Raw genomic sequence first — 17,766 nt, 5'->3', positions numbered from 1 at the left:
AAATAGGCACAGCTGGCCCTCGTCTCCTCCCAAAATAGGCACAGCTGGCCCTCGTCTCCTCCCAAAATAGGCACAGCTGGCCCTCGTCTCCTCCCAAAATAGGCACAGCTGGCCCTCGTCTCCTCCCAAAATAGGCACAGCTGGCCCTCGTCTCCTCCCAAAATAGGCACAGCTGGCCCTGCTCTCCTCCCAAAATAGGCACAGCTGGCCCTGCTCTCCTCCCAAAATAGGCACAGCTGGCCCTGCTCTCCTCCCAAAATAGGCACAGCTGGCCCTGCTCTCCTCCCAAAATAGGCACAGCTGGCCCTGCTCTCCTCCCAAAATAGGCACAGCTGGCCCTGCTCTCCTCCCAAAATAGGCACAGCTGGCCCTGCTCTCCTCCCAAAATAGGCACAGCTGGCCCTCCTCTCCTCCCAAAGTAGTCACAGCTGGCCCTCCTCTCCTCCCAAAGTAGTCACTTCTGGTTCTCTTCTCCCACTGTAGTCACAGCTGGTCCTCCCTCCTCTCCCAGAAGAACCTTTCCCATAGAAGAATCTCCCCTTTTAACCTCCCAACTCCCTTTTTTAAAAAAAAAAAGTAGTCACAGAAAAGCCACCCAACTCCTCCATCACCTGTACCCACACTTTGGTAGTAAGCAGTCCATTGAAGGAGGAGACTGTCGCTTCTTGCATTGACCTGAACTAGAAGAGACTGACGCAGCAGGAGATGCTGTTCACTATTTCTTCCTGATCAGCCTTCTCTTGGCAGGACACATTGAGCCGAATGCTGCCGCTGACTCCACCCTTAGGGCAGAGCTTTTTCTGTGAATGCGTCAGAATTCTCAACTATTATAAGATTCAGGTATTGGCGACCCAATAAGGACTTCTGTCCATCCACCATGAAGAGCCACGGGCTATAACAGCACAGCCATGATGCCTTCACGCTTATGCCAACTGATCAAGTATGTAATCTGTATCAGGAGACAAACTCCTTGAAGTCAGGTCTCAAACTTAGAGGAGTCTAAAGTCCAATGACGCGAATCAGATGGTGAATCACAATGTAGCAGTACTCCACTTACCATTCACAAGGTTGATGAGATCGAAATGCCTGGAGAGAAGCATCCATCCCAGCAAAATCCCAAAACCGAACGTCAAAATCAAATCCACCGGTGACCAGACGAGCACCTGAAGGGTCCAAGCCCAGAGCGGACACCTAGAAGAGACAAATATCAGAACGGTATAAATCACCCAACGTCACATAAATATCATCAGTACGTGACAAGCCTCAAAGAAAGTGTCCGGGTCACAAGCACCACTAATAGTATGGCAGGGAGTGGGATGGCGGTGACAGTGGGGCCCCTATAAGTACGATGGTAGTTGTGAGAGTGAGAAGCACAAGAGCGAAGAAGATAAGTCAGCAGCGCTGGTATCCCCTCACATTGTCAGCCGGACCGGTCTCCTCCGCAGTCAAGATGAAGCAGAAACATTATGAGTGCCACATTCAACTCCATTGTACACACGTCTGGGTGGTCTCCACACTCCTCTCTGTGAACTATATAAGCAAAAAAAAATCCTCCTACCAAAACCCCATGCTGAAACATCGCAGCGCCCACACCAAAACATAGCCCAAACCACACCAAAACATAGCCCAACCCACACCAACACATAGCATGTACCAAAATATAGCCCAGCCCACACCAAAACATAGCCACGCCCACACCAACACATAGCCACGCCCACACCAAAATATAGCCCAGCCCACACCAACACATAGCATCTACCAAAATATAGCCCAGCCCACACCAACACATAGCAACGCCCACACCAAAACATAGCATCTACCAAAATATAGCCCAGCCCACACCAACACATAGCCGTGCCCACACCAAAACCTAGCCCAGCCCACACCAAAACATAGCCGCGCCCACACCAACACATAGCATCTACCAACACATAGCCCAGCCCACACAAAAACATAGCATCTACCAACACATAGCCCAGCCCACACCAAAACATAGCTGCGCCCACACCAAAACATAGCCAAGCCCACACCAACACATAGCATCTACCAAAATATAGCCCAGCACACACCAAAACATAGCCGTGCCCACACCAAAACACAGCATCTACCAAAACATAGCCGCGCCCACACCAAAACATAGCCCAGCCCACACCAACACATAGCATCTACCAAAATATAGCCCAGCCCACACAAAAACATAGCCGCACCCACACCAAAACATAGCTCAGCCCACACCAAAACATAGCCCAGCCCACACCAACACATAGCCACGCCCACACCAAAATATAGCCCAGCCCACACCAACACATAGCATCTACCAAAATATAGCCCAGCCCACACCAACACATAGCAACGCCCACACCAAAACATAGCATCTACCAAAATATAGCCCAGCCCACACCAACACATAGCCGTGCCCACACCAAAACCTAGCCCAGCCCACACCAAAACATAGCCGCGCCCACACCAACACATAGCATCTACCAACACATAGCCCAGCCCACACAAAAACATAGCATCTACCAACACATAGCCCAGCCCACACCAAAACATAGCTGCGCCCACACCAAAACATAGCCAAGCCCACACCAACACATAGCATCTACCAAAATATAGCCCAGCACACACCAAAACATAGCCGTGCCCACACCAAAACACAGCATCTACCAAAACATAGCCGCGCCCACACCAAAACATAGCCGCACCCACACCAAAACATAGCCGCACCCACACCAACACATAGCATCTACCAAAATATAGCCCAGCCCACACAAAAACATAGCCGCACCCACACCAAAACATAGCTCAGCCCACACCAAAACATAGCCCAGCCCACACCAACACATAGCCACGCCCACACCAAAATATAGCCCAGCCCACACCAACACATAGCATCCACCAAAATATAGCCGCGCCCACACCAACACATAGCCGCGCCCACACCAACACATAGCCCAGCCCACAACAACACATAGCCACGCCCACACTAAACACATAGCCACGCCCACACCAACACATAGCATCCACCAAAATATAGCCCAGCCCACACCAACATATAGCCGCGCCCACACAAAAACCTAGCCCAGCCCACACCACATAGCCCAGCCCACACCAAAACATAGCCCAGCCCACACCAAAACATAGCATCTACAAAAACATAGCCCAGCCCACACCAAAACATAGCCCAGCCCACACCAACACATAGCATCTACCAAAACATAGCCCAGCCCACACCAACACATAGCATCTACCAAAACATAGCCCAGCCCACACCAACACATAGCCGCGCCCACACAAAAACCTAGCCCAGCCCACACCAACACATAGCCGCGCCCACACCAACACATAGCATATACCAACACATAGCCCAGCCCACACTAAAACATAGCATCTAACAACACATAGATGCTATGTTTTGGTGTGGGCTGGACTATGTTTTGGTGTGGGCTGGGCTATATTTTGGTAGATGCTATGTTTTTGTGTGGGCTGGACTATGTTTTGGTGTGGGCTGGGCTATATTTTGGTAGATGCTATGTTTTTGTGTGGGCTGGGCTATGTTTTGGTGTGGGCTGGGCTATGTTTTTGTGTGGGCTTGGCTATGTGTTGGTGGATGCTATGATTTGGTGTGAGCTGGGCCATGTTTTGGTGTGGGCTGGGCTATATTTTGGTAGATGCTATGTTTTGGTGTGGGCTGGGCTACCAAAATATAGCCCAGCCCACACCAAAACATGGCCCAGCTCACACCAAATCATAGCATCCACCAACACATAGCCAAGCCCACACAAAAACATAGCCCAGCCCACACCAAAACATAGCCCAGCCCACACAAAAACATAGCATCTACCAAAATATAGCCCAGCCCACACCAAAACATAGCCCAGCCCACACCAACACATAGCATCTACCAAAACATAGCCCAGCCCACACCAAAACATAGCCCAGCCCATACCAACACATAGCATCTACCAAAACATAGCCCAGCCCACACCAACACATAGCCGCGCCCACACCAAAACCTAGCCCAGCCCACACCAACACATAGCCGCGCCCACACCAAAACCTAGCCCAGCCCACACCAACACATAGCATCTACCAACACATAGCCCAGCCCACACCAAAACATAGCATCTACCAACACATAGCCCAACCCACACCAAAACATAGCCCAGCCCACACCAAAACATAGCATTTACCAAAACAAAGCCACGCCCACACCAAAACATAGCCCAGCCCACATGAAAACATAGCCCAGCCCACACGAAAACATAGCCCAGCCCACACCAACACATAGCATCTACCAAAACATAGCCGCGCCCACACCAAAACATAGCATCTACCAAAGCATAGCCCAGCCCACACCAAACATAGCCGTGCCCAAACCAAAACATAGCATCTACCAAAACATAGCCCAGCCCACACCAACACATAGCATCTACCAAAACCCAGCCCAGCCCACACCAACACATAGCATCTACCAAAACCTAGCCCAGCCCACACCAACACATAGCCATGCCCACACCAAAACCTAGCCCAGCCCACACTAAAACATAGCATCTACCAACACATAGCCCAGCCCACACCAAAACATAGCTGCGCCCACACCAAAACATAGCCAAGCCCACACCAAAATATAGCCCAGCCCACACCAAAACATAGCCCAGCCCACACCAAAACATAGCCCAGCCCACACCAACACATAGCCCAGCCCACACCAACACATAGCATCTACCAAAATATAGCCCAGCCCACACCAAAACATAGCCCAGCCCACACCAAAACATAGCATCTACCAACACATAGCCCAGCCCACACCAAAACATAGCATCTACCAACACATAGCCACGCCCACACAAAAACATAGCCCAGTCCACACCAAAACATAGCATCTACCAAAATATAGCCCAGCCCACACCAAAACATAGCCCAGCCCACACCAAAACATAGCCCAGCCCACACCAACACATAGCCCAGCCCACACCAACACATAGCCCAGCCCACACCAACACATAGCATCTACCAAAACATAGCCCAGCCCACACCAACACATAGCCACGCCCACACCAACACATAGCATCTACCAACACATAGCCCAGCCCACACCAAAACATAGCATCTACCAAAATATAGCCCAGCCCACACCAAAACATAGCCCAGCCCACACCAAAACATAGCATCTACCAAAACATAGCCCAGCCCATACCGACACATGGCATCTACCAAAACATAGCCCAGCCCACACCAAAACATAGCCGTGCCCACACCAAAACATAGCCCAGCCCACACCAAAACATAGCATCTACCAAAACATAGTCCAGCCCACACCAAAACATAGCCCAGCCCACACCAACACATAGCATCTACTAAAACATAGCCCAGCCCACACCAAAACATAGCCCAGCCCACACCAAAACATAGCATCTACGAAAATATAGCCCAGCCCACACCAAAACATAGCCCAGCCCACACCAACACATAGCATCTACCAAAATATAGCCCAGCCCACACCAACATATAGCATCTACCAAAACATAGCCCAGCCCACACCAACACATAGCCGCGCCCACACCAAAACCTAGCCCAGCCCACACCAACACATAACATCTACCAACACATAGCCCAGCCCACACCAAAACATAACATGTACCAACACATAGCCCAGCCCACGCCAAAACATAGCATCTACCAAAACATAGCCCAGCCCACACCAAAACATAGCATCTACCAAAACATAGCCCAGCCCACACCAAAACATAGCCGCGCCCACACAAAAACATAGCATCTACCAAAACATAGCCCAGCCCACACCAAAACATAGCATCTACCAACACATAGCCCAGCCCACACCAAAACATAGCCGTGCCCACACCAACACATAGCATCTACCAAAACATAGCCGCGCCCACACCAAAACATAGCATCTACCAAAACATAGCCCAGCCGACACCAAAACATAGCCCAGCCCACACCAAAACATAGCCCAGCCCACACCAAAACATAGCCCAGCCCACACCAAAACATAGCATCTACCAACACAGCCACGCCCACACCAAAACATAGCCCAGCCCACACCAACACATAGCCCAGCCCACACCAAAACATAGCATCTACCAACACATAGCCACGCCCACAACAAAACATAGCCCAGCCCACACCAAAACATAGCCCAGCCTACACCAAAACATAGCCGCGCCCACACCAAAACATAGCCCAGCCCACACCAAAACATAGCCCAGCCCACACCAAAACATAGCCCAGCCCACACCAAAACATAGCCCAGCCCACACCAAAACATAGCCCAGCCCACACCAAAACATAGCATCTACCAAAACATAGCCCAGCCCACACCAAAATATAGCCCAGCCCACACCAAAACATAGCATCTACCAAAACATAGCCCAGCCCACACCAAACATAGCCGTGCCCACACCAAAACATAGCCCAGCCCACACCAACACATAGCATCTACCAAAACCTAGCCCAGCCCACACCAACACATAGCATCTACCAAAACCTAGCCCAGCCCACACCAACACATAGCTGCGCCCACACCAACACATAGCATCTACCAACACACAGCCCAGCCCACACCAACACATAGCATCTACCAACACACAGCCCAGCCCACACCAACACATAGCATCTACCAACACACAGCCCAGCCCACACCAAAACATAGCACCTACCAAAACATAGCCGCGCCCACAAAAACACATAGCATCTACCAAAACATAGCCCAGCCCACAAAAACACATAGCATCTACCAAAATATAGCCCAGCCCACACCAAAACATAGCCCAGCCCACACCAAAACATAGCATCTACCAACACATAGCCACGCCCACACCAAAACATAGCCCAGCCCACACCAAAACATAGCCCAGCCCACACCAACACATAGCATCTACCAAAACATAGCCGCGCCCACACCAACACATAGCATCTACCAAAACATAGCCCAGCCCACACCAAAACATAGCCGTGCCCACACCAACACATAGCATCTACCAAAACATAGCCCAGCCCACACCAAAACATAGCATCTACCAACACATAGCCACGCTCACACCAAAACATAGCCGCGCCCACACCAAAACATAGCCCAGCCCACACCAAAACATAGCCCAGCCCACACCAAAACATAGCCCAGCCCACACCAAAACATAGCCTCTACCAAAACATAGCCACGCCCACACCAAAATAGCCACGCCCACACCAACATAGCCACGCCCACACCAAAACATAGCCTCTACCAAAACATAGCCGCGCCCACACCAAAACATAGCCCAGCCCACACCAAAACATAGCCCAGCCCACACCAAAACATAGCATCTACCAAAACATAGCCACGCCCACACCAAAACATAGCCACGCCCACACCAAAACATAGCCTCTACCAAAACATAGCCGCGCCCACACCAAAACATAGCATCTACCAAAACATAGCCCCGCCCACACCAACACATAGCCCCCGCCCACACCAACACATAGCCCCCGCCCACACCAACACATAGCCCCCGCCCACACCAACACATAGCCCCCGCCCACACCAACACATAGCCCCCGCCCACACCAAAACATAGCATCTACCAAAACATAGCCCAGCCCATACCGACACATGGCATCTACCAAAACATAGCCCAGCCCACACCAAAACATAGCCGTGCCCACACCAAAACATAGCCCAGCCCACACCAAAACATAGCATCTACCAAAACATAGTCCAGCCCACACCAAAACATAGCCCAGCCCACACCAACACATAGCATCTACTAAAACATAGCCCAGCCCACACCAAAACATAGCATCTACGAAAATATAGCCCAGCCCACACCAAAACATAGCCCAGCCCACACCAACACATAGCATCTACCAAAATATAGCCCAGCCCACACCAACACATAGCATCTACCAAAACATAGCCCAGCCCACACCAACACATAGCCGCGCCCACACCAAAACCTAGCCCAGCCCACACCAACACATAACATCTACCAACACATAGCCCAGCCCACGCCAAAACATAGCATCTACCAAAACATAGCCCAGCCCACACCAAAACATAGCATCTACCAAAACATAGCCCAGCCCACACCAAAACATAGCCGCGCCCACACAAAAACATAGCATCTACCAAAACATAGCCCAGCCCACACCAAAACATAGCATCTACCAACACATAGCCCAGCCCACACCAAAACATAGCCGTGCCCACACCAACACATAGCATCTACCAAAACATAGCCGCGCCCACACCAAAACATAGCATCTACCAAAACATAGCCCAGCCCACACCAAAACATAGCCCAGCCCACACCAAAACATAGCCCAGCCCACACCAAAACATAGCCCAGCCCACACCAAAACATAGCATCTACCAACACAGCCACGCCCACACCAAAACATAGCCCAGCCCACACCAACACATAGCCCAGCCCACACCAAAACATAGCATCTACCAACACATAGCCACGCCCACAACAAAACATAGCCCAGCCCACACCAAAACATAGCCGCGCCCACACCAAAACATAGCCCAGCCCACACCAAAACATAGCCCAGCCCACACCAAAACATAGCCCAGCCCACACCAAAACATAGCCCAGCCCACACCAAAACATAGCCCAGCCCACACCAAAACATAGCCCAGCCCACACCAAAACATAGCCCAGCCCACACCAAAACATAGCCCAGCCCACACCAAAACATAGCATCTACCAAAACATAGCCCAGCCCACACCAAAATATAGCCCAGCCCACACCAAAACATAGCATCTACCAACACATAGCCCAGCCCACACCAAAACATAGCCGTGCCCACACCAACACATAGCATCTACCAAAACATAGCCCAGCCCACACCAAAACATAGCCCAGCCCACACCAAAACATAGCCCAGCCCACACCAAAACATAGCCCAGCCCACACCAAAACATAGCATCTACCAACACAGCCACGCCCACACCAAAACATAGCCCAGCCCACACCAACACATAGCCCAGCCCACACCAAAACATAGCATCTACCAACACATAGCCACGCCCACAACAAAACATAGCCCAGCCCACACCAAAACATAGCCGCGCCCACACCAAAACATAGCCCAGCCCACACCAAAACATAGCCCAGCCCACACCAAAACATAGCCCAGCCCACACCAAAACATAGCCCAGCCCACACCAAAACATAGCCCAGCCCACACCAAAACATAGCCCAGCCCACACCAAAACATAGCCCAGCCCACACCAAAACATAGCCCAGCCCACACCAAAACATAGCATCTACCAAAACATAGCCCAGCCCACACCAAAATATAGCCCAGCCCACACCAAAACATAGCATCTACCAAAACATAGCCCAGCCCACACCAAACATAGCCGTGCCCACACCAAAACATAGCCCAGCCCACACCAACACATAGCATCTACCAAAACCTAGCCCAGCCCACACCAACACATAGCATCTACCAAAACCTAGCCCAGCCCACACCAACACATAGCATCTACCAACACACAGCCCAGCCCACACCAACACATAGCATCTACCAACACACAGCCCAGCCCACACCAACACATAGCATCTACCAACACACAGCCCAGCCCACACCAAAACATAGCACCTACCAAAACATAGCCGCGCCCACACGAACACATAGCATCTACCAAAACATAGCCCAGCCCACAAAAACACATAGCATCTACCAAAATATAGCCCAGCCCACACCAAAACATAGCCCAGCCCACACCAAAACATAGCATCTACCAACACATAGCCACGCCCACACCAAAACATAGCCCAGCCCACACCAAAACATAGCCCAGCCCACACCAACACATAGCATCTACCAAAACATAGCCGCGCCCACACCAACACATAGCATCTACCAACACATAGCCACGCTCACACCAAAACATAGCCGCGCCCACACCAAAACATAGCCGCGCCCACACCAAAACATAGCCCAGCCCACACCAAAACATAGCCTCTACCAAAACATAGCCACGCCCACACCAAAAAATAGCCACGCCCACACCAATATAGCCACGCCCACACCAAAACATAGCCTCTACCAAAACATAGCCGCGCCCACACCAAAACATAGCTCAGCCCACACCAAAATATAGCCCAGCCCACACCAAAACATAGCATCTACCAAAACATAGCCGCGCCCACACCAAAACATAGCATCTACCAAAACATAGCCCCCGCCCACACCAACACATAGCCCCCGCCCACACCAACACATAGCCCCCGCCCACACCAACACATAGCCCCCGCCCACACCAACACATAGCCCCCGCCCACACCAACACATAGCCCCCGCCCACACCAACACATAGCATCTACCAAAACATAGCCGCGCCCACACCAACACATAGCATCTACCAAAACATAGCCCAGCCCACACCAACACATAGCTGCGCCCACACCAACACATAGCATCTACCAAAACATAGCCCAGCCCACAAAAACACATAGCATCTACCAACACATAGCCATGCTCACACCAAAACATAGCCCAGCCCACACCAAAACATAGCCGCGCCCACAACAAAACATAGCCCAGCCCACACCAAAACATAGCCCAGCCCACACCAAAACATAGCCCAGCCCACACCAAAACATAGCCCAGCCCACACCAAAACATAGCCCAGCCCACACCAAAACATAGCCCAGCCCACACCAAAACATAGCCCAGCCCACACCAAAACATAGCCCAGCCCACACCAAAACATAGCATCTACCAAAACATAGCCCAGCCCACACCAAAATATAGCCCAGCCCACACCAAAACATAGCATCTACCAAAACATAGCCCAGCCCACACCAAACATAGCCGTGCCCACACCAAAACATAGCCCAGCCCACACCAACACATAGCATCTACCAAAACCTAGCCCAGCCCACACCAACACATAGCATCTACCAAAACCTAGCCCAGCCCACACCAACACATAGCTGCGCCCACACCAACACATAGCATCTACCAACACACAGCCCAGCCCACACCAACACATAGCATCTACCAACACACAGCCCAGCCCACACCAACACATAGCATCTACCAACACACAGCCCAGCCCACACCAAAACATAGCACCTACCAAAACATAGCCGCGCCCACACGAACACATAGCATCTACCAAAACATAGCCCAGCCCACAAAAACACATAGCATCTACCAAAATATAGCCCAGCCCACACCAAAACATAGCCCAGCCCACACCAAAACATAGCATCTACCAACACATAGCCACGCCCACACCAAAACATAGCCCAGCCCACACCAAAACATAGCCCAGCCCACACCAACACATAGCATCTACCAAAACATAGCCGCGCCCACACCAACACATAGCATCTACCAAAACATAGCCCAGCCCACACCAAAACATAGCCGTGCCCACACCAACACATAGCATCTACCAAAACATAGCCCAGCCCACACCAAAACATAGCATCTACCAACACATAGCCACGCTCACACCAAAACATAGCCGCGCCCACACCAAAACATAGCCGCGCCCACAACAAAACATAGCCCAGCCCACACCAAAACATAGCCCAGCCCACACCAAAACATAGCCTCTACCAAAACATAGCCACGCCCACACCAACATAGCCACGCCCACACCAACATAGCCACGCCCACACCAAAACATAGCCTCTACCAAAACATAGCCGCGCCCACACCAAAACATAGCCCAGCCCACACCAAAACATAGCCCAGCCCACACCAAAACATAGCCACGCCCACACCAAAACATAGCCGCGCCCACACCAAAACATAGCATCTACCAAAACATAGCCCCGCCCACACCAAAACATAGCCCCCGCCCACACCAACACATAGCCCCCGCCCACACCAACACATAGCCCAGCCCACACCAACACATAGCCCAGCCCACACCAACACATAGCATCTACCAAAACATAGCCGCGCCCACACCAACACATAGCATCTACCAAAACATAGCCCAGCCCACACCAACACATAGCTGCGCCCACACCAACACATAGCATCTACCAAAACATAGCCCAGCCCACAAAAACACATAGCATCTACCAACACAGCCATGCTCACACCAAAACATAGCCCAGCCCACACCAAAACATAGCCGCGCCCACAACAAAACATAGCCACGCCCACATCAAAACATAGCCACGCCCACATCAAAACATAGCCACGCCCACACCAAAACAGCCACGCCCACACCAAAACATAGCCACGCCCACAAAAAAAGCCACGCCCACACCAAAACATAGCCACGACCACACCAAAACATAGCCACGACCACACCAAAACATAGCCACGACCACACACAAAAAAAACCCATAGCCACGCCCACACCAAAACATAGCATCTACCAAAACATAGCCGCGCCCACACCAAAACATAGCATCTACCAAAACATAGCCCAGCCCACACCAAAACATAGCATCTACCAAAACATAGCCCAGCCCACACCAAACATAGCCGTGCCCACACCAACACATACCATCTACCAAAACATAGCCCAGCCCACACCAACACATAGCATCTACCAAAACATAGCCCAGCCCACACCAACACATAGCATCTACGAACACATAGCCCAGCCCACACCAACACATAGCATCTACCAAAACATAGCCCAGCCCACACCAAACATAGCCGTGCCCACACCAAAACATAGCCGTGCCCACACCAACACATAGCATCTACCAAAACATAGCCCAGCCCACACCAACACATAGCATCTACCAAAACATAGCCCAGCCCACACCAACACATAGCATCTATGAACACATAGCCCAGCCCACACCAACACATAGCATCTACCAAAACATAGCCCAGCCCACACCAACACATAGCATCTACGAACACATAGCCCAGCCCACACCAAATCATAGCATCTACCAAAACATAGCCCAGCCCACACCAAACATAGCCGTGCCCACACCAAAACATAGCCGTGCCCACACCAACACATAGCATCTACCAACACACAGCCCAGCCCACACCAACACATAGCATCTACCAACACACAGCCCAGCCCACACCAAAACATAGCATCTACCAAAATATAGCATAGCCTCCTACCAAAATATAGAATAACCCAGTACCAAAATATAGAATAACCCCCTACCAAACTATAGCAAAGCCCCCTACCAAATGATAGCAAAGCCCCCTACCAAACGATAGCAAAGCCCCCTACCAAACTAGCAAAACCTGTTCTGTCCTGTAGTATACAGACAGTTATTGATAAGAATGGACGCTGTGTAATACTTAATTTCCCCTGCGGAGGCAGTGCAGAAAAATGGAGCACTTTCCACCATGTTTCCCCACAGATCACAGCTGATCACTGAATGTCTCAAGATGGAAACACTTTTTGAATAGCTTATTGTCACAGTGTAGAACCCCTTTAAGGTTTGTTGCTCCTTTTCTGATTTTGGTTCTCTATGGGGCAGGTACTTTTAGACTGGGCATAAGAACAGGGGATGTCAGCATAGTGGCAATTACCAACATCACAGGGGACTAGAGAAAGTAAAACGCCGGTCAGCTCTTGTCTCCTTAAAAGGAGTTGCCCCAAAAGTTACCTAATCACTGGACAGGTTATAAATGTATGATCACTAGGGGTCCAGCAGCTCAGAGAGAAGAATGGATCTCCCAAAGTTCCCTGTTTGACTAGAGCAGTAGTGAATGTGTGTGACTACCGCTCCATTCACCGTCTATAGGAGGTGGTCGCACACGCTCACTACCGCTCCATTCACCGTCTATAGGAGGGGTGGTCGCACACGCTCACTACTGCTCCATTCACTGTCTATAGGAGGGGTGGTCGCACACGCTCACTACTGCTCCATTCACTGTCTATAGGAGGGGTGGTCGCACACGCTGACTACTGCTACATTCACTGTCTATAGGGGGTGGTCGCACACGCTCACTATCGCCCCAGTCACCGTCTATAGGAGGTGGTCACACACGCTCACTGCCACTCCATTCACTGTCTATAGGAGGGGTGGTCGCACACAATCACTATCGCCCCAGTCACCGTCTATAGGAGGTGGTCGCACACGCTCACTATCGCCCCAGTCACCGTCTATAGGAGGTGGTCGCACACGCTCACTACTGCCCCAGTCACAGTCTATAGGAGGTGGTCGCACACGCTCACTACTGCCCCAGTCACTGTCTATAGGAGGGGTGGTCGAACACGCTCACTGCCGCTCCATTCACCGTCTATAGGAGGGATGGTCGAACACGCTCACTACCGCTCCATTCACTGTCTATAGGAGGGGTGGTCACACACGCTCACTACAGCCCCAGTCACAGTCTATAGGAGGGGTGGTCGCACACGCTCACTACCGCCCCAGTCACCGTCTATAGGAGGGGTGGTCGCACACGCTCACTACCTCCCCAGTCACAATCTATAGGAAGGGTGGTCGCACACGCTCACTACCGCCCCAGTCACCATCTATAGGAGCGGTGGTCGCACACGCTCACTACCGCCCCAGTCACCGTCTATAGGAGGGGTGGTCGAACACGCTCACTACCTCCCCAGTCACAATCTATAGGAGGGGTGGTCGCACACGCTCACTACTGCCCCAGTCACCGTCTATAGGAGCGGTGGTTGCACACGCTCACTACCGCCCCAGTCACTGTCTATAGGAGGGGTGGTCGCACACGCTCACTATCGCCCCAGTCACCGTCTATAGGAGGTGGTCACACACGCTCACTGCCACTCCATTCACTGTCTATAGGAGGGGTGGTCGTACACAATCACTATCGCCCCAGTCACCGTCTATAGGAGGTGGTCGCACACGCTCACTACTGCCCCAGTCACTGTCTATAGGAGGGGTGGTTGCACACAATCACTATCGCCCCAGTCACCGTCTATAGGAGGTGGTCGCACACGCTCACTACTGCCCCAGTCACAGTCTATAGGAGGTGGTCGCACACGCTCACTACTGCCCCAGTCACTGTCTATAGGAGGGGTGGTCGAACACGCTCACTGCCGCTCCATTCACCGTCTATAGGAGGGATGGTCGAACACGCTCACTACCGCTCCATTCACTGTCTATAGGAGGGGTGGTCACACACGCTCACTACAGCCCCAGTCACAGTCTATAGGAGGGGTGGTCGCACACGCTCACTACCGCCCCAGTCACCGTCTATAGGAGGGGTGGTCGCACACGCTCACTACCTCCCCAGTCACAATCTATAGGAAGGGTGGTCGCACACGCTCACTACCGCCCCAGTCACCATCTATAGGAGCGGTGGTTGCACACGCTCACTACCGTCCCAGTCCCCGTCTATAGGAGGGGTGGTCGAACACGCTCACTACCTCTCCAGTCACAATCTATAGGAGGGGTGGTCGCACACGCTCACTACTGCCCCAGTCACCGTCTATAGGAGCGGTGGTTGCACACGCTCACTACCGCCCCAGTCACTGTCTATAGGAGGGGTGGTCGCACACGCTCTCTACCGCCCCAGTCACCGTCTATAGGAGGGGTGGTCGCACACGCTCACTACCGCCCCAGTCACCGTCTATAGGAGCGGTGGTCGCACACGCTCACTACCGCCCCAGTCACCGTCTATAGGAGGGGTGGTCGCACACGCTCACTACCGCCCCAGTCACCGTCTATAGGAGTGGTGGTCGCACATGCTCTCTACCGCCCCAGTCACCGTCTATAGGAGGGGTGGTCGCACACGCTCTCTACCGCCCCAGTCACCGTCTATAGGAGGGGTGGTCGCACATGCTCACTGCCGCTCCATAGGAGGGATGGTCACACATTCAGTACAACTCCATTCTCGACTCTCTCGGTGAGAGTTTCAGCGCCTCCAGTGATCATACATTCATCATCTATATTGTTTCGTTAGATTCTAAATGCTTTTGGGACAATTCATTATATCAAAGGATGTTGTTTGGACACTAATGGCCCACGTAGACCCTCTCGAAAGCTTTATAAAATGCTTGTACTACTGAAAACAGAATAAATCAGATCCCCACTATCTACACATCGCAGGGATGTGTTTGCATTGCAGATATAAGACCCTCTGTACCAACGTGGCACCAAGGACGCATTAACTCATGTCATATTTGTTCCACAGAATATGGGAGCCTCGCTGGGCCACACTCAATAATTAACTTGCCCCTTAGTCGAAATCCAAATCTCCAGGTCACCATCAGATAACAGCCGAGCAGTGACGAGGTGATGAGCCTCATGGTACCAACTTCAATGACTGAATACCCAGGGGGGCATGGAGCATCTCACCCCAGTCCATGAATAGAGCCTTGTGCGCCCCCCCTAGTCTGCACCCATTAATCAGGGCTCCTTGTTCTTTGGATTTATGGTGCCCGAAGCTTCCAAGAAGAGGTCAGAGTTTTCAAGGAGAAGATTTAGGAGCTCCTTTAGAGACTCTCGGCTTGAGACAACAGGACTTTTTTTACGGACCTTCGTCTTGCTTCAATGACTCACTAAGTGTAAGGATCCAAGGGCAATTGAAATCCCAAATGTGAGTCTTTTGTGTTCCTGGTAAAGGGCAATTTACCAGGAATAATGTAGTCTCTACCCCTCATTGGCCTGGAGCAATCGTATTTCATCAGAACCAGTAAACCCTGACATAACATAGGGCCCATATCATCTAGGAGACATGACCTCGTAATACTCATAGGTCAGCGGTGCTGCACACGTGGGTGCTGGTCCCCATCAGAGCTGCAATCTAATCCCTTATACCTGGGAAGCAAATTAACCTAAAGAGACCCGTACAGAATGACCCACATTTATCAAATACGTGTAACGTTAGCTTAAAGCAAAAGCGAAGTCCCAAAAAGTTGCACAAAACTTTTCGAAAAGTCACAAACTGAAAACGAACTTTTCAGAAAGTGAAAAACTTTTTAAAAGGGTAAAACTGCGAAAAAGTTTTCAAAAAGAGATGCACATTAATAAAAACTTTTCAAAAAGATGTAACGTTAAAAAAAAAACAACTGTTTAAAGTCAACAACTGCGTAAAACAATATGAGTTGTGCAATGTTTCAAAAGGAGGCAAACTGTGCAAAACTTTTAGAAAAGTTTTGCAACATTGGATTTAATTTTTTTTTTTTAAACATCACACAATGTATGAAACCTACATCAAAAACCTCGCCCTTAAGGAGGGGTAAGAACCCTGACACAGCCGTCTACAGAGGGTGTAAGGGCTCACTAGGTGAGGTGGATCCGCTAAGCCTCTGGTTCGGGTGGGCACCTGGACCCCAGGTGTTGCTGCAGCTTCCAGAGGATGGTGAGGACTAGGACTAGCCGGAAACTTAGAAGCTGTCTATGATAGTCTATGGGGCCATTCACATGACCGATTTTTTTCACCGGACCAAGTGATCAACGGAAAATATCGGAGGCATGTCACTGTATGAGAAAATTGGATCGCACTCTGATCAAAATAAAACCGGTCTGATTTTCTAGTATGTGAGAAAAAAAAATGATGTCTGAATGAGGCCTTATGGCTGGAAAAAAAAAATCAAGTGGAGCCACCCAGATCAAACACTGATGAAAATGGATCCGTTTTATTATTTTTTTTTATTTTGGCGTTGGAGAAAAATCACTGATGTCTGAACGAGCCTTTATACAAAGAATAATATTTCCCGTTTGTGGAATACTCCTGTAACTTCACCCCGCCATGGCGAGATGATATTAAATATTCACGCTTTTTTTTTTTTTCTTTATTGACATACCAGTAGTTTGTTTTCTTGTGCTGGAAAAGTTGTAATTTTTAATGACCCGTATGAGGTGAAATGG

General features: G+C 50.8%; 1 protein-coding gene across 3 annotated transcripts in view; it reads right to left on the bottom strand.

Annotated features, from left to right (window-relative positions):
• The window catches only part of WDR70 (WD repeat domain 70), a 372,583-nt gene that overhangs the window by 230,365 nt on the left and 124,452 nt on the right, over positions 1-17,766 (bottom strand). For all 3 annotated transcript variants that reach the window (XM_073681819.1, XM_073681803.1, XM_073681812.1), the window contains exon 7: positions 1,058-1,191. In XM_073681819.1, coding sequence (XP_073537920.1) covers positions 1,058-1,191 — 134 coding nt within the window. The remainder of the gene's footprint in view (positions 1-1,057; positions 1,192-17,766) is intronic.

The sequence above is a fragment of the Phyllobates terribilis genome, unplaced genomic scaffold (assembly GCF_046119375.1).
Source record: "Phyllobates terribilis strain yellow unplaced genomic scaffold, ASM4611937v1 Scaffold_1__5_contigs__length_1240528914, whole genome shotgun sequence".
NCBI classification, from domain to species: Eukaryota; Metazoa; Chordata; class Amphibia; order Anura; family Dendrobatidae; genus Phyllobates; species Phyllobates terribilis.
Note: the sequence above shows the minus strand (reverse complement) of the source record. Positions and strands in the feature narration are given on the sequence as shown.